This window comes from Drosophila persimilis, unplaced genomic scaffold (assembly GCF_003286085.1).
Source record: "Drosophila persimilis strain 14011-0111.01,24,50 unplaced genomic scaffold, DperRS2 tig00000191-arrow-pilon, whole genome shotgun sequence".
Classification (NCBI taxonomy): Eukaryota; Metazoa; Arthropoda; class Insecta; order Diptera; family Drosophilidae; genus Drosophila; species Drosophila persimilis.
Window position 1 is genome coordinate 7,383,292 of NW_020825298.1, and position 23,458 is coordinate 7,406,749.

At 43.7% G+C, this 23,458-nt stretch overlaps 3 protein-coding genes across 3 annotated transcripts; 2 read left to right on the forward strand and 1 right to left on the reverse strand.

Annotated features, from left to right (window-relative positions):
* The first annotated feature begins 2,699 nt into the window (after positions 1-2,699).
* Positions 2,700-3,900, forward strand: LOC6589170. Its single transcript, XM_002014991.2, has 2 exons — positions 2,700-3,027; positions 3,090-3,900. The coding sequence occupies exons 1-2, from the start codon at positions 2,743-2,745 to the stop codon at positions 3,840-3,842; spliced, it is 1,038 nt and encodes a 345-aa protein (XP_002015027.1). The 5' UTR covers positions 2,700-2,742; the 3' UTR covers positions 3,843-3,900.
* Positions 3,901-4,737: 837 nt separating this feature from the next.
* Positions 4,738-17,993, forward strand: LOC6589169 (sialin). The gene is made up of 7 exons (XM_002014990.2): positions 4,738-5,154; positions 7,069-7,126; positions 15,521-16,039; positions 16,107-16,477; positions 16,544-16,676; positions 16,738-16,979; positions 17,051-17,993. Exons 2-7 carry the CDS (start codon positions 7,087-7,089, stop codon positions 17,228-17,230), a joined length of 1,485 nt encoding a protein of 494 aa, XP_002015026.1. The 5' UTR covers positions 4,738-5,154; positions 7,069-7,086; the 3' UTR covers positions 17,231-17,993.
* A 769-nt stretch (positions 17,994-18,762) lies between these two features.
* On the reverse strand, positions 18,763-21,342 carry LOC6589168. Its single transcript, XM_002014989.2, has 4 exons — positions 21,308-21,342; positions 20,311-20,470; positions 19,461-19,547; positions 18,763-19,399 (listed from the first exon to the last, which is right to left on the reverse strand). The coding sequence occupies exons 2-4, from the start codon at positions 20,378-20,380 to the stop codon at positions 18,789-18,791; spliced, it is 768 nt and encodes a 255-aa protein (XP_002015025.1). The 5' UTR covers positions 20,381-20,470; positions 21,308-21,342; the 3' UTR covers positions 18,763-18,788.
* Between the last annotated feature and the right edge of the window lie 2,116 nt (positions 21,343-23,458).

Here is a 23,458-nt window from a genome sequence, read left to right on the forward strand (position 1 = left end):
GAGAGCTCTCTGGGAATACCTTATGCTGTTACCTTACGCTAAAACACCTTGGTCCACAAAACGTGTAATCGTGATCGAACTGACCTCAAGTGGTCTCTGTCGCTGTCGCGTCGCTGCCACATCCACTGCACACCAGACTCTCTCACGCACACACACACTGATTGGAGCCGTACGCAGACTGGAATCTGAACGTTTAAAGTTAACAATTTATTTGCATTATTAATTTTCATGTACCTGTACCCCGTAGCAGCGCAAGTTGGTCAAGCTCCCCACGGACTGGCAGGCAGGACTCGCGGACAGCCTCAGTCTTCTATTTTAGGTCTAACTTGTTGCTTGACCATCGGGGGCAGCCTGCCTCCATTTGAGGTTGGGCTGGTGCTGCTTGTGGCATGTAATAATAGCACAAGTTAGCTATAAAAATAGAACCTTAATTTATTGTTGCCACCACTACATTGTGGTGCTATTTTCCGCTGGTAGCCATCTGCCTCTGCCCTTACATGGTCATGGTCATATCATTTGCAGTTTAATGGTGACGTCTCAAAGCCTTTTCAACGAAAGTGAAATCACTGAAAAGATGTTGGGGCTGTCTGGCTGCGGTTCTTGTTACGCTTTTTGTTGGATTTGCAAATTTTTGTTGTATTGCAGAACTCCACAGTTTAGAGATATAGTAATGTGAGATATGACAGCATCGTTTTGACAACAGATCTTTGTGCGAATTTCTGGAAATTTTCAAAATCCCAGAAGTCTTTCTGGTAGTTTTTCGTCCGAAACTATTACATATTTCCGATCTGTTTTTATTGCTAACAAAAAACTTGCGTAATTTGAGATAAAAGTGTCACACATTTAAAATCTATCCCATTAAATCACCTTGTGTACACTTATGAGACTTGTAATAGTTTTGAAGTACAGTATCAGTATACCTTCCTGACAATTGGTCTCCGATCGCGTCATAGGTATCGAATGACGTCTGGCTCGCGGATCAACGTCGCACGTGCCCTAGTGGGGGACTTTACAAAATCATTCCACCTTCTGCAAGGTCATAACAGTAATATAATAATAATAAAAGAAGGTGATCCAATACAGATATGTACTTAATCTTGTTGCAGGTGGTTGTGTTCTACCCCCAAAGAATTAATTTTCGGCAATTGTTCTCCATAAATATCCAACTGAAACATTCGGCTTTCACTCTAAAATTGTAAAGATATAAAAGATGTATATCCAGTAGCTCCAGTCCATCCAGGATGAGTCGCGTTTAGAAGTAAAATCCTAGAAGGTTCTAGTTCTGTCATTCTGGTTAACGGTCTTCAGTAAATATTTGGATAAAATGGTATGTCTTCGCAATAGAAACGACTGGAAGCGTCGATCTACTGCATTTCTCAATATCCAGACAGTATGTACACTTTTGTAACTATTCTTTTGTCTTATAAAATTGTAATCGGTTAATGGTGCATTCATCCCCTCAGAGATCCCTTCACAGTTATTGTACCCGCAGAAAAACAATAATTTTAATTGCCTAGAGAGCGACTATTGATGCAGGAAAACTGTTAATTAGACATTTATCACCATTCAGAACGGGCTGAAATTATAGGTCTGTGAACAAAGCCACGCCTATCGCCTCGCCCAACGCCATCTTCTGGGGACAATGTGTCAAGTGTTTAGTTCCGAATATCGACATTTCGTGATAAAAACATGCGCAAATAGAACTAATTGAAGATTCCAAAACAGCAACATAGATAGATTGGGGGAAGTGTCATCGAAGTTTACGGCGAAAAACTGTTGCAAATATAAAAGAAAAGAAACAAACATGTGTAGAAAAAATTGACGGGCATATGTTAATGAAGGTAAGCGTTCGCCTCAATGAACCTGATGAGGTTTATTGGGTTTTGCTTGATTGCCGAACAGAATAAATAAATACAACAAAATGAACAGCCGAAAAGGCATGAAAACGTGTTTAAATAAAAATCACCTCCAATATGGCTGTCACGTGAACTGTTGTACGGATGAGTCAGCCGCCAGTCAGTTGCCCCCAAAGCGATTTCGTTTCATTTCGCGGGGGTTCATAAACAACCCAAAAAAACAAAATTCGGTTTTGAGATATTTGTATATACAGATGTACATACATGTGTACATACCATACAGTACGTATTATGTACTGATGGCGTTGCCGTTGCCCTTGACCATGTTTTGACAAGCACAACATCAGCACATGGCCAGCAGCAGCCGAGTACCTGACCGGCCCCGGACCGTTATGAGCCGGGACAACCGATCTATTGTGTATTACCAATACTCGTATACGCGTAAAAATAAATCACTTTTGGCATGCGCTGATTGACGGACAGATGTTTTAACCACACACGGGACTCGGTTCTAAGTCGGAATGGCCTGGCCTGGCCTGGCCTCTACCTGGCTCTGCTTCTGGTTCCGTTCAGATATTGCCAGATTCTGCCGGCTTGTTTACGAAGTAGCGCTCAAAGCATAATGGCAAAATGAAATGGAAACATGAACCCTGCCAGGGCCTGAGTAGAGTATTGCCGAATGTCTAAAACCCGCTTCCTGATGATCTCTAATGACGAGGAAGTGCCTCTGGATCTGCAAGCCGTTTCCCATTGACTAGAAACAAATTCCAGACTCAATCACAGTAATCTATATTTTTTTTGGTTGATGTGTGTGGAAATACTTTTTCGTATTCTGCTCTTTTTATACACATATCGGATAGTGAACCAAATTTAGGGCTGACGAAAGATGCCGTATCTGTACGGGATTGCGGACACCAAGTTCCTGGTGAAGAAGATCAAGAAGAAGGTACCCACCGGAGTGCCGCCCACCAAGTTTCGACGCAACGAGTTCCTCAAGGGTCGTCCGAAGATCGATCTAAACGATGTTCCCATTCAGTTCCGTGCCTCGCCGGCTTCCCTCGTGGAGCTATGCGTCAATGTGGTGGATAAGCTACCGATTCCATCGATCTTTGAGTGGGATGACATGGATGTAAGGCGCTGGATCAAGCGATATGGCTACCCCGAATATATGGTAGGTCACCGGTACAACCGATCGTTACGGATTGATTGATCTATTGTCTAAAAATGTTCTAGAATACTTTTCGCGTCAACATGATTTGGGGGCGAAAACTGCTGCTCGTCGACGCCTGCGCGTTGTCGGCGATGAACATCAAGGACTTTGATCATATTCGACATATAACGTACGGCATCCGGATGCTGTTCCACTTCGAGCTGGCCAAGTTCTCGCGCAGCATCAGCCTGCCCGACGAGAACCCGAATGAGCTTTACTTGCTGTTCCACACCCAGACGGGAGTCAACTACGATGAAGTGCGTCGCTCGGACTTGTATCGACGCATGCAGCTGATACGCGAGCGTTCCAAGAACCTGGACCACTGGGATCTGCTGTACCTGTGGCTGCGCCGCGAGCGGGAGCACAACTACACCGAGCTTATCGGCATGATACCGCGCTTCAACCTGTACAAGTGCAAGAACGCCCTGCCAGTGGCGCCACCGGAGATACATCCGGAGGATGTCATGTGCAAGGTCTGCATTCCGCCCTGCGACTGTAACTGGACCGATCGTGATCTGCGCCTGCCCTGGCGTCTCAACGTCCTGACACCACAGCTGACTTTGACCCGGAGCAAATGGAACGCCATGGAGAAGGTCTGTACGGTCTGCATTCCGCCCTGCGAGTGCAGATGGCCGCCACGCTACTATCTCACTGGCACGGTCATCAAGTGCCTGCAGACTAAGTTCCCCGAGAAGTTCTGTCCCATCTTCGACGACCGCTTGCATGTCTCGGCTCGGCCCAGTCTGGTGGAGCGTTGGACCCGTTTCTCCATATGATTTTCTGCCTGTTATGCATATTTTCCTAATGGTAATTAAACTTTTATTGTTTCAGCAAGTGGGGGCTTGCATGTACAGTAGTAAAAGGATATATGTGGGCTGGGTTTCGCCCGCGATCCCTAGACAGAGCAAAAAGGAGCGAGGTCCAATTCCGACAGCGCAAAGCAAGGACGAGCGAGGGCGAATTATGGATTTTAGTCCTGTCATGAAAACTATTTTAAGATCTCTCCTACAAGTAAATATATAAATATGAATAAGGAAAGCCCCAGATTAAATCACAATATCATATGGTGCTGCCAAAGGAACGATCGTGCTGCAAGGGTATCCAAAGCTTCGGCCCCGAAACTAGCCTTCCTTTCATGTCGATAATTATACAATCCGATCGATCTGCTGCGACCACATCTGGATAATTATCATTACTATACAGCTAAGAAATCGAAGTCAGGCGCATTGAGAAAGTAAGGTAAAGGAGAGAGAAACGGAGAAGGAGAGATGGAGAGAGAAGCAATCACAGGGGCACCGTAACAGCAGCGAAGAGCAGGCGAAAAAAAATAAGGTACAGCGTAAAAATAAAATAAACGGCGCAAGAATTTGAATTTTGCATCCCACGAACAACAACAAGCGTGACGACAGCGCCACCAGCAGCGCCGCGACGCTACGTGGACGTCGACGTCAGCAGAGGCCCCGACGCAACGCAAGAGCCTCACTGTAAACGAACCCATCGGAGCGCCAACGGCCTGACAACTTTGTCGTCGTCGTCCAACGACGCCGCTGCTCTGTCCGTCCGCTGTTGCGCTGAGCGCCGAGCAAAGCAAAGAAAAAGCCGCTGCCGCGCAAGCAGCATTTTCAGTTCACTTCCAACGCTCCGAGTGAACACAGCAGCCAGCCAGCCAGCCAAGAGCAACAGCAGCAGGCAGCAGGCGATTCGACTCCGTATTCGAAATATATGTAGAAGTGTCTGCGCATGCGCCAAAACTTACTGTTTCAAAAATAATCAACAGCTGTCTGTCCCATACTCCAAATCCGTTTCGTTTACCGGAGTGTGCGTGTGTGATTCATTTCGGTTTTTGTGGTGTCAAACATTCTCTCGAAAAAGTGTTTTTAAACTTTTACAAAAGAAAAACATATAACATATAGTGCACGTGCATTTCATAGTCGATTCTGACGCGGACATCGTTTTGTTGTGTGTCGGTTTTTATGCAAATCGCGCTGTAAATATAATTATATTCAGATACAGATCAGATTGTTAATCGCTGATTTGCTGAACAAATTATATAATTTGCCGTAAACAACTTCCATTTACAATTGCAAGGTGGGTTTCTTCTCAATGTGTTCTCAATATCTAATGAAAATTGTTGCTAATATATTCAGGATTTGTTTTGTGTGTTACAATGACTGAAGTTTTAATTAGCTTTAAGATTTGCTAGATTTAAATGTGTAAAGTGCTATCAAGATTAATCATGTTTCCATAATTTATGCAAAAGTTAAAAATAAGATAATGTTTTTGTAATTCTAAAACTATTTCCATATGTGGGAAACTGTTTTGGGGGAAATAATTAAAGCATCATCACAAGCAATAGAAAATACACAAAAATATTTGAGATAAACAAGCGCTGAAATCAATACGTGTTTCAGGAAGTGTTCAATCGAAAAAACAAGAACATATGTATCTATATAAATGTATACACTGTTAATAGCAATTAAATGTTCTATAAAAATAGACATAGGCTTTTCCATGACTAACATTTTTGGTTGGTTAGGCTATAATTGCTTTTATAAGTACATTTACCCGATACCCGATACGATGTTGACCTCCTCCACCGCCGCAGGCCGCCAGGGGAAGCCGCGAGAAAAGTCGCGCGTTATGCGGCATTGCCTGATTTTGGCGTATGTACTGCACATAGGAATCGAAATAAGTAGAGTCGGAAGATGACGTAGATGAGCATATGACCATATAGAAGTCGTATATAGTCAATGACCAAGTGAGACGCACATTTTCTCGCTGCCAGATGCCGCTTTTCATTTCATTCAGTTAATAACATGGCAACATGCAAAGGCAAGGCTAATCATCATGTCACCCCAGGCAAGGACAATAATTTGGTGTGTCATGCAGGAAAATACATATATGTAACACATATGGGTCCTATACCCTTGCAGTGGGTTTACTCAGTTTGGAGGATAGGGATCCCAATCAAAACAGTGGCCTACCTGGCATATACAGTCTTCTTTCATATTTAGGCAGTTAATAAATCTGAATCAGCAGGATTGTATAAGACCAAATAATGGTTTCAAAACTGATTATAAATGGTCCCTTAAACTTCAAGGGTATATCATTTTCGGCACGATGAAACTGAAACTAGATTCCTTGCATTTTATGTTGTTGCCCATAGACGTCAGCAAATATTTGCCCAACAAATTGGACAGTTCAGTCATTAAACAAGCCGCAGTTAAAGCTAATTGATTGTACTAAACTTCTAAGCCTGCTAGGGGCTGGCTGACTTATTGATATGCACAGACCTGCATACACGTGTCCCGTCTACAGTCTAGTGGGAATTAGCATGCAGAAATCACATAGAGTACGCGTTCGTAGAGCTGACGAATTTCCTCCGACTGATGGTTCAATAATTTATGGCGGCGCCAGCTGATGCCGAATAGAACAAAAGAAATGAGCGGCGACACTCTCCTCTTGGAGACACTTGGCATGGGAAACGCTTGAGAACCTCTGGTTCTCTGCTGTCTGTGGTTGAGTGCGTGTAGGGGTTCCATTATATTTAGCATTCCGATATCTGGCTGTATGTCCGTATGGCGGCGGCATTTGAAGACGCTCAGACGATGATAATGGAACGAGCAGGCAGATAAGAAAGAAAGAGCCAGGGAATTCGGTTAGTTATGAATGAGCTAACGCTAACGCGCCAGTCAGTGTGATATAATTATGCACCTTGAGTCACGGGACAGACAATGTCCCATATATGTAGTACGCAGTTTTTTGTGGGACTGGCGCCGTGAGTTCTTCGTGGGCACGTTCAGGTACAAAACACGAGACGAGGGCGATTAGATAAGATAAGCGATAGGAGGGGACAAACCGTGAGTTGACTCCGGAAAAAGCTTCATTAACTTTCAGACCATTAATATCTATTTGTTAGATCTTTATCAATGTCAACTTTGTGATATCTGTTGTCTCTAATTTGAAAAGGCTTGCTCATTCCTGGTACATTTCCATTTGCAGAGCGTCGGCAGCGGCGTCATGTCCAACACGGAGAAAGGAGGCCTTCACAGAGTCAGAGGTAAGTGGAAGGAAAAACATTGATATCACCCATAAAAAGTACTCAGTTCTGTTATGTGGTCTGTCACTATACCAATGGGCTGGCGTATCAACTTACTTACAAACCAAACCCAGGGGCACATCGAAAATGCCAGAACGCCCAAACGAATCCAACCGGACCGAGTGGAGTAGAGCCGAGCCGAGCCGGGCCCCTTTTTTCTGCTCTTCTAGATAACAACAGCAATAAAAACAGCAACAGCAATAACCGCATGAGAGCTCCCCAGAATGGGGCGCGCCACCATGATGGTCAGTGGTATCTGAGGTTCAATTGAAACATCGCGCACGCATTGAAACTCAGTTAAAATAAACAAATTGATTAGGTTCAGTGCAGTTCCTTGTCGATTCAGTCCAGTCGAGTTGACAGTTTGATTGGTGTCAATGAGACAAGTTGAATTGAGGTTACAAATCAATTGGTTCCGTTCCTGAGATGAGCAAAACAAAGCCTATTGATTGGGTTGCTCCTTTTCCTTTTTGATCTTCCTTCTCTATCTCTCGGCTGAGACGACCCTTATTCGCTCTCAGGCCACGCTCTCGGCAAATACGAGTTGAAAGAATAACGGACTACTCTACTGCGTAGTTTCCGACTTTGCCTATTGAAGATCTTTCTGGCTGCTGTACTTCTACTATAGTTTCTGCACAACGACTACAGATACGCTTTGTGGTTTATGAATATTCGCCACAAACATATATATTTATCAAATCCGAGAAGAAATTCGTATGCTTCTACACTCCATCCCTAGCCACGATATCCATGACACCCTGAAATCCCTCGCGTGAATCGATAGGGACGACGACGCCCACAACTGGCGACACCTTGACTACGCAGTTGGACGACCTTATGACGCCATTGTTATGACATTTTCAAGGAGCCCATAAAATATGCAAACATATTAGCACAGTCACGCTAACTAAACACGTTAGTTGGGGTTTCTTTCTCTCTCTCTCTCTCTCTCTCTTTCAATCAATGGTCATACACAGACAGACTTTATCTTTGTGGAAAGTTTAGTTCATGGACTAAATTTTGGGTACATTTCTGTACAATTATTGACTCGATTAAGGCACATTTTTTAATAGCCTATCAGCGACTGTCATCCGCGTGTTTACTATTTAATTCGTACTTTTAAGCTATTTAGCACTTTAGTCGCAGACGCAGCCCCAGACAGCAAGGAGTGAAGGGGGGGCACGTTGTCGGTGTCGGTGTCTGGCCAAGCGGGCGGCATCATCGGATGCCCCAGTGCACATTTTGACGACCCGCGCGATAAGCCGCAGGGCTCTAACCGAAAATCAAATCTGCCAATTAGCACGGCCAAACAAGCGGATCGGTCAGGGGAGGTGGAGATGGAGGTGGCCAGAAGTCTATGGGAACGCGCCTTATCTGAAACCTGTATGGCAATTCCTCTTTTGAAGCCATATAGATCCACAATGGGATTGAATCTTGGGATTCAATGCGAAATTGAGTGTCATAAAGGGTTTGTCTGGCTCTATATTACCCCCACCATCGAATATCCCACTATCGAAAGGTACGTGTTAATATGACGGGGTAGTTGACAATAATTGCTGCTAATTAAAGTGTGATTCCCCTCCAGACACAATGCATATTTCATTTGCATATAGTAAAAACAAAATAAAAGTGCATTTCGATTAGAGTCAATTGAGTCAAACACCGTCGTGCAATTAACACCCACGCCCCAGTTATCGGGGCTTAGGGGTATATATGGGATAGTATAGATGGATGTGATTCATAAAACGATTTATATGACCTTTTTGTGAGTGGTTTAGCATTGCAATTGGTTTTATAGCTGAAGGTTTGTAAGTGTTCTTAAGAAAAGGGAATTATAAAAAATGAAGGACTTGATTGGGGGATATTAAGGTGCTATGTGATGTGGAACCATAGAAGATGGTCATGAGTTGCGATAGACCATACATGAGGCTAAATCATTTTAATATCGTTATCCCTCAATTACAATTTCATGAAGTATCCAATTCATTTTTTAAACTAATTACCAATGAACTAGGGCTATAAATAAATGTTTCAGTTAATGGGAAAATGCTTTTAAAATCATCAAAATAATTCCCATTTCCCTATTTCACAATCAAGCGAAAATAATTGTTCCCAAAATGAGCTCCAGGGCCCTTATCAGAGCTTGTCTGTCGGTGGGTAAAGCCCCTACAATTGAAGAACAAATTAGAATTAAAATTTGTATCCGTAGGGCTATTCACCCCTTGGCAACAGAGACATCGAGTAGTCGTCGTCGTCGCCGGCAGTTGGAGAACGGAATTAATCAAGCAAGAATCGAGCTAAGCCCAGACATGAGTAATGAATGTTCCAGTATGTACATACTCGAATAAATATATACATATGTATGTATAGCTTGCGATAAATTGTTATTAAACTTTTGCCACTTCATGGCAAAGTGTGTTTACTAGACTCGTAGCCCGTATTACCCCCTCGTATGAGCGTCATGATTGGCACTCCATTGTGTTGACTTATGGGCAAAAAAAACTCCCCCAGACCAGCCCAGCCCAGCCGATTCAATTGTTGTGTCTCTGTGTTTTCTGAATATTCATTAATTAAGTCATGATGTGGGGTCGGGTCCAGTTTGCAAAACAAAACGAAAACCATGTACGAGTACTTGTGCAAAACAAAATTGTTATTAATTGAGTCAAATTCGATTCTTGGAATTTTCGGAGTTGTTGGCTGCGACATTTAATGGCTTCTCCTCGACTTTGCAGTGTACAAAATGCACCTTGCGGCCAACATTTATTTATAATTTCATGCTTCTCATGTCACTTCCGTTCCACATGGCACACTTTTATGATTTTCAATGACAGTGGCCGTCGGCTGGCATTATTCGAATCGAAATTAATCAAATGAATAGCTCAGACTGGCTGGCTTTGAACCTGAGTGGCCCCTAGGAGTGAACAGCGAAGAGATAAGACAGACCGACAGAGACAGCCTCCATTGATGTTCTAGAAATAATATATAAATATTTACTCTACTATATAGTCAAGCCCCCTATCTGTCCTTAGACAAGTCAACAGCAACGGCAACGGCAACGCGTGTCTTCGTTTAATGGCTTGAGAGTACCAAAGTTCGGGAAATAGTTTCGAAATAGATTTTGATAATATTTAAACGCTCCAATAACAATAATTCCGGTGCCTAGTAGGGCCCACAAAACGCTTAGTTCATGTGACGAGCCGAGCCCCTTTTTATATTGGTTTTTTATTATACTATAAAAACTATACACATGCATAGTGGCACATGGAGAGGGGCGAGAGGGCACACAGACTTGTTTACAACCTGTAGCTCTTCATTAGCAGGCACGTGTATGTCGTGTCTGAGACAGACACGAGGCGATTGGAACAGACAACTCTTGAAGACACTTTCATTAGACGCAGCAAAGCGGAAAGGATGCTAAGCGATTTTAAAACAGGGGTATCTATAATCAGATATCAGAAATAATCAATATATATGCGTGTCTAATCGAATGGAATGCATGGGTTTTTCTTGGTTTCCCCTTGGCAACTGCCAGTGCCTTTGGTTGCACCTGCAACAATAAAAGAGTCTCATTTCCTGCCACACCACAGACACAGCTGTACTATAAACCCATCAGACAATTGCACTAAATTCCAAAGACTTATCGCCACAATAGGGGGAGGAGAGAAGTCTTATCAGTAAGAAGAATGACCGTGAATCCATTGTAAATCTATAAATTGTACACTGAATGATACACATACTCCGTCAGACTGCACTTTGAACTGGGAAAGTGCAATGCAGTTCCCAATCTGGGACTCAATTGTAAATTTCCATGGAAAATTTCTGTGTGAAAGGACCGAAACTAGGACAATGCTGGGGAAACCCGACATGCAGTGGCGAGACCCTTGAGATGGCTGCAAAAAGGGCAATTAATAGCAACAATAAAACGCAATCAGACAACAAAAGTGATAAGCGAGCAGACGACACAAGATTTCTGCGACGAGGCCCCATGCGATGGGGAATGGGGCAGGGGGCGGGGGCAGGGGCGGAAGTGTGTCTTCGACAAACATCAGTTGAAGTGCACCGCAGAAATTCAACAATAAATCAACAATTAATCAAGCTATTGTTCGCTTCAAGTAGATCCAGTTCCACAGAACGTTGCAAAAACAAAAATAGACACAAAAATCAGCGGTGGAATGGAATTAGAATCAAATCGAACCGAGACGAGGCCAGTTCCGTAAATCAGTTAGTAACGGAAATGCAGTGTTAGCCAGCACAACAAAGCCAATAATTGCTGCTGGAAGGCAAGGCGAGGCGGCAATGTCATCCAATTGATAGAATAGATATGGGCAATACATTTACATGAATGCCACAAGTACAGTACGATACAAAACTATAGCTCTAAGCAAATCGTGGAATGTTTTTTTTTAGTGTTTTCTAGCATTTTCCGTAAAATGTTTCCATCGGAAATTGTAGCATTAGGAGAACTGCTGTTTTTAGTCATGCCAACATCTGCCTCGAGACGCACTGTGCAACGTGTGCAACAATCGACTAATCTGGCCTGCAAAACAGTCTATTGCATTCCCATTGTGGAAATATCTGGATCTAGATGGGGCCTGGGGTCTGGGTGTGGGTGTAATGGATACCAGACTATCTGGAAAGTGGGCTCGTGTCTGGTTAGAGCCAGTCGCGCCTTCCACCATAACTCAGTCGCAACGTTTCTTTCTCTTTCTCTCTTGCAAAGCAAAAACAAAATCCACTTGGCACCTTGACAGAAAAGTGTGACGTCGATGCGGGCCTTTCTTTGCTCGAGTTTTTATATTCTTCCGAATTTCGCAAAAACGACAAACAGGAGGAACGTCAGGCGCCTCCAATGATGGAAAATTTTCTGGCAAACCGCTGGCCCGCCCACGCGCTCTTTGAGGACATTCCACCGCCTTGATCCGATCACATGGTTCACGCTCCCCCCCACCCCAGAGGTGGAGAAAATAAATCAGAGTCGGTCGAGGCTGGTGACGATATCAACGGTTTACTTTCACCACGAGTCACCCTGTCGGCTTCCCAGCGATTGTGCACAAAATTTTGAAGGTCAGGAACCAATCGCAAGAGAACCGAGAGATCACCGACATTTGTAGACAATTTGAGATTATGGGAGGGAGGAGGGTCTGGTGGTGTGCACCCAGCGCCCACATTTGTTCGATAGAACACTATAAATAGACCCGAAAAAGTGTAAAGCAAGGAAGATTCGGACAGCGATAGAAAGCAAACATAAAATAAAATAAAACAAAAAAAACCGAATATAATGTTCGGTTGGAAAATGTACTTAGAATTGCTTTTGCGTCAAATAAAAGTGCCGGATATGCGTCTTTCAGAAATAATTTCAAAGCCAAATTTCCATACCGTATTCTTTCCGTGCGTACATATGCATATATTCATTAAATATTGTTAATTGTGCAGCAATTTAGTTAAATAAGTTCAATTCTCTTTCTCGCAATCAACGAACTCTCATCTCGAACTCCCCCGAAAATGAAAACGAACCCGAGCCCGAACCCGAACCCGACCCGAACTTCTCTTTTAACAAACTCTCGCTTCGGATTCACTGGCTGTCTGGGGTCCATAAAAATGTAATTTAAGTATCACGTTTGCCCCCAAAAAACAAAAGGAATACACTGATCGTTTATTTACTTGCGAAGCTATTTTTAATTTTTGGCGTTCTTTGATGGGGTTTTTATGTTGCCTCAGACTTGGGACGGAACTTGTTTCAAGTAGAGTACAAACGAAAGCCCATAAATGCTAAAGATCAGTGCAAAAACAAAGCAAAACCAAAGCCAACCAAAATCAAATAAGTTTATGCACGACGCAACTTTAGAGACAGAGCCAGAGACGGAGTCGGCTCAAATGTTTAATTTATAATTCCGAGAAGAGTTTTGTCAAAATCGCCGACTTGACCCGGCAGTCGGAAACCGGCAGGTTTCGGTTGTAAACATCAGGCTCTCAGCCTTCAACTAATTTATTGCCAAAAAATATACAGAACTCCAAAAATAGTAGTAGTTTGTCGGTAAACAAAAGCAGAGCTCCCCGCTTGGAGAAGAGAAAAAGACAGTTTCAGGCGACAATTAATCAAAGCAAGTGGCTCTCCTGCTCCGAGGTAAACATGTTTCAATCATTAAAATTCTTGGAAGGAAGATGTGCTTAGTGGATCTTTGATAACTTGAATTAGACTGAATTAGGGCTAGTATACGATTTTCGGTTGATTAAATTATCTTTCTAAATGAGACTTTAATTTGAAACGTTTCGATAAAGATATTCATCAATCCAATAACGGAACTTATCGATAAATGCGTTTTGAATTCTATCGATTCAATCGATTTGAAAATGTCTTGTAACAATCACACCCACTAGCTCCTACCCTACCCTACTTCCTTCACTTCCTTTTGATTAGCAAATATTCATTTGTGGTATCAATCGATCTTTATCGATATAGCGATAGTAATTTCCGGCACACGCTCTCTTATTGCAGAAAGAGCGAGAGACATATATGCGTCCAGAAGCGAGATTATCGATCGTTGCAATTAGCATTGATTCGAGACACTGTGTCAGGTGTCAATACATGTCTCAGAAATTAACAGAGTGATATCTCTTAATGATCTAAACTTTCCCACTGACGTACTATACAGTCAAATGCTAATCACAGATCTTCTGATTATCCATTATCCACAATTTGCTATAGCTCTGGTACCCTACCGAACCGATTTGAACCGATCTGCTCTCTTGATCTGGCGAGCGAAACAGGTCTAAGAAGAAACCTTGCAGTTTTTGGTAGCTTCCTCTGAAGTGTATTTCGGGCACGTTTTTCTGGTTATATGGGATCGAAAATTTATAACAAACATGACTAGCTATTTTTAGTGATTTTATTTTATTTTTTAATGATTTTTGTGTGTGCGCTTTTTGATGATTCGGTTTCGGACTCGGATTCGGTTTCGGCTGTGCTGAGTGCTAATTTGAATAGAAGTTGAGTGCCGCTTAGCAGCCAGTCGACGTGTCGATGGCATGTCTAGACGAGCCGAAGCTATTTTGCATGACATTAACATGATATTGGGGCAATAATCAATGAGGTGGGCGTGTTCCAACCAGACAGGCGATAGACTGGCGCCGATAATAGTACATACATATAGCGTTTCCTCCACCTGATAACTATGGATGATGGGAAAGTGGTTTGGAGTGCAGCTGAGCAAGTTTATCTTCCCCTGCCAGATCCCCTGCCCTGCCTGGCACTGGCACTGGCACTACTTAATAAGCGGACAGCTTAAGAGTATACATTTATATACACGCTCGGGCCCAAAGATCGCGAATTGAAGTTGGGGTTCATCGAAGTTCAACGGCATTCGTATTCGAGATTTGTGTGCATTTGCCCTGCCCGAACAATGCACTTTGCCACTTAATAACCGCCCAAGAGCCAAGATCCGAAGATCCCAATGACAGTCCACAAAAACGCAAGTCGAGATGACAGCCAGTCTCAGAGCTGGGGAGTCGGGGCAGCTTAATGGCCACAGAATGATCATCATGTTTGTGTTTGTGTTTTTTTGTTTGTGGCCCAGAGCTGTATCAGGCGACTGACAGTCCAGGTCCATTGGTCTCTCATGTAGCTGCTGCACCCACACCCAGGGATCCGTTTCGATCCTCAAATCAAATTCATGTGCAATACGGTATGCTATTGAGGTCACATCATTGACAGTTTATTGTCATTGGGTTTTATTGGCTCATTAACATGGGTAATGTAATTAATGTGTTTATCTGAGATGTGGATCGTGTAATGAAAACAACGGGTTACATCAGATATTGTAATGGAGAGGAAGCGAGCTGATAAGGTTAGGCTGTGATTTTGCATATCCAATAACTAAACTAACGAATGATAAACGAAATGGCAGAACACCATTTTAGTGATAGGATGAGTTCGTTCAGTTGGCTATAGCCAGATCGAATCGATATTCAATTTAGTAACGGATCAAATGGTCACAAGGTAGATCTTTTGGATTCTCAGAGTCCCCGTTTTCATCTACCATTCTTGGAACTGAAGATTGAACATTAATTTTGACCTATATGATCGTTCTAAAGAATTCCCTAGAACTTTCGTTTCAAAAGTAATTAAATAATGTATCGTTATCAGAGACTCCGGTCGCCTGTTTTCGAAGCTCTGGGAATATTCCACGCGAATTTTAAGCACCTAACCTTTCGACGACCTAGACAATGAGCATTAGAATTATTTATGTACTCGCACAAGCCAAGCCGCCATGAGGTGACTGCCCGCAATCGCTATAGTATATGGGAACCTCCGAATGATTTCATACAAAATCTAATATATTCTGCTCTTCCTTTCAGAGTATCTATCATGTCGCCAAGTACTCAATCTGCTGACCATGCTCGGCTTTATGCTGAACTATGCCCTGAGAGTGAACCTCACCATAGCCATCGTGGATATGGTGCGGCCAAACGCCAGCGAATTCATCAATAGCACCCTGACGGGTAACGCCACTGCCGGCAACAGTTCCAGTTCCAGTCCCGACGGTGTGGAGGTATTTGAGGAGCGTTTCCCATGGGATTCCTACCAGACCAACTTCGTGCTGGGCTCCTTCTTCTGGGGATACATCCTCACGGAGCTGCCCGGCGGCCGTCTGGCCGAACTGATCGGCGGTGTACGCGTCTTTGGACATTCCATGCTGTGGGCCAGTCTGTTGACCTTGATCACGCCGCTGGCGGCGCACATCAACTACGTGGTCCTGATCATAGTCCGTGTCGTGCTCGGCTTCATGTTGGGCGCCTCCTGGCCGGCCATTCATCCGGTGGCAGCTGTCTGGATACCACCCATGGAGCGATCCAAGTTCATGTCCAATATGATGGGTAAGTCCATCCACCACCCAACCGAATCCATCGAATCCATGCTAACTATTCTGCCTTCTTCTTGTAGCTTCCTCGCTGGGAGCGGCCATTACCATGCCTGTCTGTGGCTACCTCATCTCCGTCGCTGGCTGGGCCAGTGTCTTCTATTTGACGGGAGCCGTGGGTCTGGTTTGGTCCCTGTGCTGGTTCACCTTTGTCTACGAGACCCCCGCCACCCATCCACGCATCAGCGCCGAGGAGCGACGCGAGATCGAGGATGCCATCGGCACATCCACCTCCAAGAAGCGTCCCAGCCACGTGCCCTGGGGCCAGCTGCTCTGTTCGCCCGCCGTTTGGGCCATCATCAGCTGCCACGGTCTGGCCGTCTTTGGTTTCTTCACGGTTGTCAATCAGCTGCCCACGTTCATGTCTCAGATCCTGCACTTTGACATCAAGCAGGTGGGTTTATCAAAGGGGGGAGCGCCACAACACGAATGCTAAATGGTTCTTTTGTATCTTTTGCAGAACGGTCTCTTCTCCTCGCTCCCCTATCTGGGAAAGTATGTGATGGCAGTGGCCTCATCATACCTGGCCGATTACCTGCGTAAGAAGGGCACCCTGAGCACGACAGCCACAAGGAAGCTCTTTACAACATTTGGTGAGTCCTTGAGCCAAGTCCTTTGTCTGAATGTTTACTAACTCTAAATCTTTGATTAAAGCTCTGGTCACTCCTGGTCTGCTGATGATTGTGCAAGTCTTCCTGGGCTACGATGCCACCTGGTCTGTGACGATCTTCTCGCTGGCCCTGTTTGCCCATGGAGCTGTCACGGCTGGCTATTTGGGCAATGGTCTGGATATTGCGCCAAACTTTGGCGGAACCATCTTCGGCTTGGCCAATACACTGTCTTCGTTTGGCGGTTTCCTGTCCACGTGGATGGTGGGAGCCCTGACCTATCATGATGTGAGTGGAGAAAATAACTCCTCTTAAGGATCTAGATCTAGGTTTACTAATTGAATATCCCCCAAAAACAGAAATCCTTCCATCAATGGCAAATTGTGTTCTGGATACTGGCGGCCACCTATATCTCTGCAGCCGTGGTGTTTGTCGTCCTGGGCTCCGGTGAGCTGCAGCCCTGGAATAATCCACCAGAGCGCAAGAAGATCAGCGATGTCACCCAGGAGGAGGGTGTGCCACTCAAGAGCGAGAAGTAAATCTTGAAGAAACGGAAACTTGAAAAATTCTAAATTTGAGCATCCCACCACCACCACCACACCTCCATCCGCACAAGTTATAGTAGTTTCTACTGCACCTTTGAGATTTATGATTATTTCTTAGTCAAAACCAAACCTCGGGCAGATGGAGCACATTGGAGCACTGAAAACGGAAAAAACATGATACGAAAGACATTACTTTTATAAATACTTTCTTTATACATACAATCCTCTCACAAACAACCCTTCCACACACCATTCACACATGTCTGCTTAATGGAAATTGACTATAATGATAAGTAATATTTACTTTAGAGGAGCTCCTTCAACAGGCAGGCAGGCAGGCGGGCGGCATCCCCATATGTTAGCTGTGAAGTCCGCTAGCTACTTCTTTTCTATGTACTAGTATGTCTATAAATTAATATAAATATAAATGTATGTGTAGTCTAAATGATTTATAGTATTCTTTATGTCCATGGAGTGCCCTGCCCCGATAGGGCACGAAATGCTTTGTCTAATTTATAATGTAGTCCTAAATCTTGTTTAGCTTAGATGAACAGAATACTTATGCTAGTAGCTAAATACGAGTACAATACATACAGATACGCAGTTTGCAATTGGCAGATGCAGTTTGCAGTTAGTGTAGCTCTAAGTTGAGTGAACAATGAATGTGTCATCTGTACTATACTCGATTTCGATAATTTATGTAATTAATTTAAAAATTTTATAAGTTAATAATAAAGCTTAACAACCAAAAGTCAAAGTAAGTCCGCTGTGGTACATTATAACATCAATCCGATATTGGCTATCATGATCCTTTATAATTCTCTTTACTGTATTACTGATAGTGCTAAATTTTGGTATATCTGTATATAGCTATACGGAAATGCGAACCAAAAGCGCGTAAAAGTTACCGAAGATTTGGTAGAAAATTGGTCTAGATCATGGAATACATATAGTACGTAAAGATATAATATGAATAGATCGCCTCGGCTAATATACATTATGGGTATAATACAAAAATTGCCATTTATCTCTCATATTATCTATATTTGGCTAGAATCTTTCGCTAAATCATCGGTGCTAAATCATTAGCAGAAGCCGGTTTTATGAGAAATCAAATATGTATGTAAAGTAATAACTAACTACATGACATAACATACAAGTATACATGGCGCCACCATGCCAGCGGTCACTTCCTGGACTACAAAATTGCATTGCTGTACATGTAAAAATGGTGTAGATACCATGTACAGTCTTAGATACAAGTAGAAAGTAGGCGCGATGTTTAAAAGTGAGGATCAGGTGTGATAAGTTTATTATAAGTGATAAGTTGATAAGTTATATTGTCACCGATGTGGGAAATCTCGACTTGGCTACACGGGCAATAGGGATATTGCCCATCGATGTTTATGTGGACCTATTTTTGAGAGACATTACCCTGATTAAATTGGCTTGGATGGCAGGTAAATTCTGCATGATTTTGTTTAGATTTGTTTTTATTTACAAGAAAATTGCTAAGTAATGTAATCAATTAGTAACTAGAAAATGGCACAACCTAAGCCTCCGCTGTCTCCAGGCTGACATCCATTAGCTCCTTTGTGATTTCGCTCTTGCTCCTCGCAGGACCAATATTACTCAGGGCGTTGGACTCCTGCTCGAGGGCTGGCGGTGGCAGCTTGAACCCACTGGGGCCACCTAAATTGAGAGGACCACCTGCATAGGGCGGAGGAGCCGCAGTGGTGCTACTCGTACTGCTGGTACTGGCCATCTTGTAGAGCTGCTGCAGCTGTTGCATGGCATTCTCTTGAACTTGTGGCTGCAGCGGCAGGTTGGGGGCCTGGCTTTCTTCGATCGGACGCCTTGTACTACCCTTCGCCTTGGGCTTTTGCGGTTTCATGCCGTTCGACCAGCTCTCCAGCCAGGTGGCCCCATTTCGCTCCGTAGAGGTCATCAATCTCTCGGCCTCTTCCTTCAGTTGCTGTCGGTACTGCTGTCGCAGCAGGGCCTTCTGCTCGGTGGGGCTCACCTGGCGTTTGTTGAACGATTGATCATCCTTGCTGGGCTCCCCAATGGGTTTCGTCTCCTTCTGGGGCCCCAGCTCGACGAGCACTTGGAAATCGGCATGTTCGCCCAAACGAAAGCCAAAGCCAAGACGTGAATCGGTTCCTGTGTTAACGATACTTTAATCATTTACATGTATGTACATATCTTCTGTCTTGAATCGTACCTTTTTTAATCGGTGGTATGTTGGAGAAAACTAGGGATAATATGGTTGGTAGTTCCTGTGGCACAATGAAAGTGGATGCGTTTTGTGCTGTAACGAAATAAAATTGGTATATTTTAGTTGATTTTTTGTGTCATACACAGAGATACAGAGTAAGAGAGAGATCTCTAGACCAGTTTGCCAAGCCAAGCCCAGCACTTAACTGTAGGCCTGTTGCTTATATAACCTTTTTATGGAGGTTGGGCTTTGGTTTTCAGATTTACAGATGACTGATTTAACGGGTAACAAAGCGGATGCCATGCCTGAAGTTTTTGGCAGTTAAATCTGACTTTTGAAGGTCATATAAGAAGATAAGTTGATGTTTCTTTGAGTCATACTCTAATTCAATTAAATCTACTGCGTATTTATCACTTCCCACTTTATACCCTTAAGAGTGAACGCTCCTTTACTTTGAACTTTAATTTACTTAATGACTATCCATAAGTACTTTGGTCTTTAATCTGTGCAATCAAGAACATATCACAGACTTTGCACCATTCTACGCATTCTCATAAAACTTAAAGCAAAAACTTATGTGAGGAAAAAACAATGAGCCCGGACTATGACTATCTCCGACTATCCACAACATACATCGCTGATCCAGCGACCTTGACACAAAGACCGGCAACCACTTGGGTGCCTGGCCTGACCAGGCCAAAGTCTGCTTCGGATCCAAACCAAGCTCCAACAGAGAGAGACGACTGTCAATGGCTTAGATGCGGTCGTCAAACCGGTTATAGAGCTGGGCTCTGAGTCTGCGGTAGCTCCAATCTAATCCATTGGAATATACCGATTTTGGGTTACGTTTACTTACTGTAGAGCAGGCTGAGGAGCAGCGGCAGCCAAAGGCTAGCACAGCCCGGGTAATGTTTTGGCCAAAACATGATCAGCAGTCAGACTTGGCCAGCTGGTTGCCAGCATTTAGATTGTGGTGAACCAACTAGATTGCCAAAGCACCAAAAAGTACGAGTAACCTGCAAAGATACACAGCACACAACACATCAACGATTACTTCATGCCACAAAAAGTGGTGTGGTGTTGCGTTTTACAGAATTTTCGCTGCAGCAACGACGTTTGCGCAACACTCAGACCCGAAATGGCTCTAAGCCATGTCTTGAGGTTGGTCAGTTGCCGTTGCCCCGTAGCAGGTGCGTCATTTCTACAAATATTTCAAATATGTTGCCAGGTTTTGGCCGTTTGTTTGCGAGATTTCGATTCCGATTTGTGATATGCAAACACAGATACTCATGCATATGCATGTGTTGCATGTGAATGTGTGCGAGTGGCGGTAAATACAAAAATCCACAACAACAGCAGTCGGTCGGTCTGTTTGGAAATCACTCTCACTTTTGTTCAATGAGCTTCGTATACAATTTTGTTAAGGTTTTTTTTCGGCTTGGCCCGCAACGTAGCTCGCCTTGTCTATGGGTTTTGTTTCTACTACAATATATTTTGCTTTTATTTATTACTTGGCAAGGCACTTGGCCTTGTCTTATTTCGGTTTTGATCGGTTTTGATTGATTTGCGGCTTCTTTCGGTCGCTGTAAACTTCATTTACACTTTACAGTTTACACTCCATTCCGATGGGGCTCAAATTGCTGCTAATAAGCAGGGCAAACATTGCTCAGCTCAGTTCAGTTCAGAAATATTTTATATATTGTTGCATATAAAAATGAAAGTTACTTTAATGGAAAGCTCTGCTATTGCTATTTTTGGCAGTGTAATTTCTGTTTCAATTTAGGTTTTCTTTCCATTTGTTTGGCTTAAAAACAACACACATAGCACATACGAATGGCATAATTAAAACTAACGTATTTCGCTCTGTTCGATTTCTTTCTGTTCGAGTGCGCAACGCGTTGACAACCTACCCGATGCGCGTCTGGGCCGCAACTGAAATGGAGAGTGAGGTGAGTGTCTCCGGCATGCCACACGCGCGCCAACTCCCCCCTCCCTACCCATCAGTCTTCGAATCAGTCTCGTCTCCGTCTCCAGCCAGAGTTTTGGAGTAAATCACGTAACGTTACTCTTGTGGCCGCGCATGCGCACGCTCTTTGTCTGGTCTGGTGGGGTCTGGCCTCCTCGCTTGAGCTCCATTGAGCTGCGTTTGAGGCTGAAACTGAAACTGAGACGGAGACCGGCTGTTGGCTTCTGCTCCATTAACGTCATCTCTGACTCAAATTGGTGTACTTGGCCTGCGTCTGCGTCTGGGCCTGAGCCTGGCTCTTGCCTTCTGGGGTCTTTCATAATTTGTCTTTACATTATTTTTTGTTTTTGTTTATTGTTTTTTGGCACATTTTTGTGGCATTGTGAAAGGTGACTCTGGGGCTGTTTGGGGGCTTTTCATAATCGGATCATCTTTTGTGATGAATGCAAAACACAGGATGGAAAAGCTAAATGAGGCTAAGCCAAGAAAACTACAGTGGATATAGGTGGCAGATGAATATTGAATATTGAATAGGAATATTGATTAGAAATTGCAACAAGTTGCGTATCTCTTCGATATCTAAAATACGAGTACATACCTCATAGAAAACCCATTCAAGCCGATTTGTCGCCAAATGTCTGAGGTTCATTGCACCCCATAATTACCATAAATATCTCCTTGCACTTAAGCACCGCGACATACAATATTATGATACTCAGTGAACCCCGACGTACATGCTTTTCTTATGTTTCTTATGTACGTAGTATATATATTTATTTGCATAACCCATGGTAGGCGGCGGGGCTAAATAAATGCCACACACGCCCCCTTTAACGACAGCCAGTCTAATTAACAAATACACACGGCATTACCCTATGGACATACATTTTGTTTAATTACCCAAGCATAAAGCAAACGCACTAGAGTACAGTACAGTACTAGTACAAAGCAAACAGTTTATGTAATAGGCGTTGCCTGCCACACCACACGCCACACTCCGCAAGAGACTGGCTTTGCGGCCATTTAGGCCCTGTCCGAACGTCCTACGGTCAATGCATGAAATGCAAACAAATGCCAAACTGCGTCTGCATACCCCTTCAAATGCCATTTGAATGCATTGGCTTGGCTCGACAATTTTTGATGCTTGACTTTTGTACTGCTGCATTGAGCAAAAAAAAAAATATGCAGACTATTGACACTTTTACAGCATCTTTGTTAAACGACCTTTAGCGGAGTCTCGAATGCGTTTGAGCGGCTGTTGACAATAATCAAGTAAATAGAAAAAGGGGCGTTGCGTTTCACAGTGCGCTGAAATGAATAGGGAAACCAGTCGAGACGTTGTACGTCGCTGCTAAAGAGCAACGGCACACGTGCAGCGGCGCTACGTTTATTACCAAAAACAGTACAGCATTGTATCCTAACTATGCTATATATGTATTGAATTATACTAACACGTGCAAAGCGTTGCTGGGCTGGCTGGCCAGAGCCGAAGACCCTGGGAACCCTGTTGAAAGGAGAACCCAAGACAACGAATGTTTATTCCTTCTGAGAGCATATTTCATAACCATGATGCTGTGTCGCTGAGTCGACAATGTGGTGTCCCGTCCGCTGCAGCAGGGACCACTGATCGACGGCGGAATCGTTGGTTCACACCTACGGTAAATAATGCCGGGCTTCAGTTTCGAGACGTTTTAGTGAATCAGGATATAATTGTAGATATATTTTGAAATATATCTCCTTTACAGATGAGTGTACTTAAGTGTACTTAACACTTCGCCACAAACTCAGTCGAATAGGATTTCCCCTCCGCCAGAAGGAATCGTAACCCAGCAGGACCGAATCGCCCCCTTGCCCCATTATCATTCTTCGACTTCGCCATCGCCAACAGGGACTTTCACTATGAAGACCAAGGGTGGGGCAACTCGGGCTACTAGACTCTAGATAGATCTCGATGTTGTTAGGTTAAAGGATATACGCGTCCATTCATTTAGATAGTACAGAAAAAACCAGTATTCTACGGATGAGCAAATCCAAATCT

Coding starts and splice junctions, on each gene's coding strand:
- LOC6589168 (XM_002014989.2), bottom strand. CDS start 20,380: ATGTTTTGGCCAAAACATTACCCGGGCTGTGCTAGCCTTTGGCTGCCG. Junction 19,548..20,310: donor GCTCCTCAGCCTGCTCTACA/GTAAGTAAACGT, acceptor ATTTCGTTACAG/CACAAAACGCATCCACTTTC. Junction 19,400..19,460: donor CATACCACCGATTAAAAAAG/GTACGATTCAAG, acceptor TCGTTAACACAG/GAACCGATTCACGTCTTGGC.
- LOC6589169 (XM_002014990.2), top strand. CDS start 7,087: ATGTCCAACACGGAGAAAGGAGGCCTTCACAGAGTCAGAG. Junction 7,127..15,520: donor AGGCCTTCACAGAGTCAGAG/GTAAGTGGAAGG, acceptor TCTTCCTTTCAG/AGTATCTATCATGTCGCCAA. Junction 16,478..16,543: donor TGCACTTTGACATCAAGCAG/GTGGGTTTATCA, acceptor TATCTTTTGCAG/AACGGTCTCTTCTCCTCGCT.
- LOC6589170 (XM_002014991.2), top strand. CDS start 2,743: ATGCCGTATCTGTACGGGATTGCGGACACCAAGTTCCTGGTGAAGAAG. Junction 3,028..3,089: donor ATGGCTACCCCGAATATATG/GTAGGTCACCGG, acceptor AAAATGTTCTAG/AATACTTTTCGCGTCAACAT.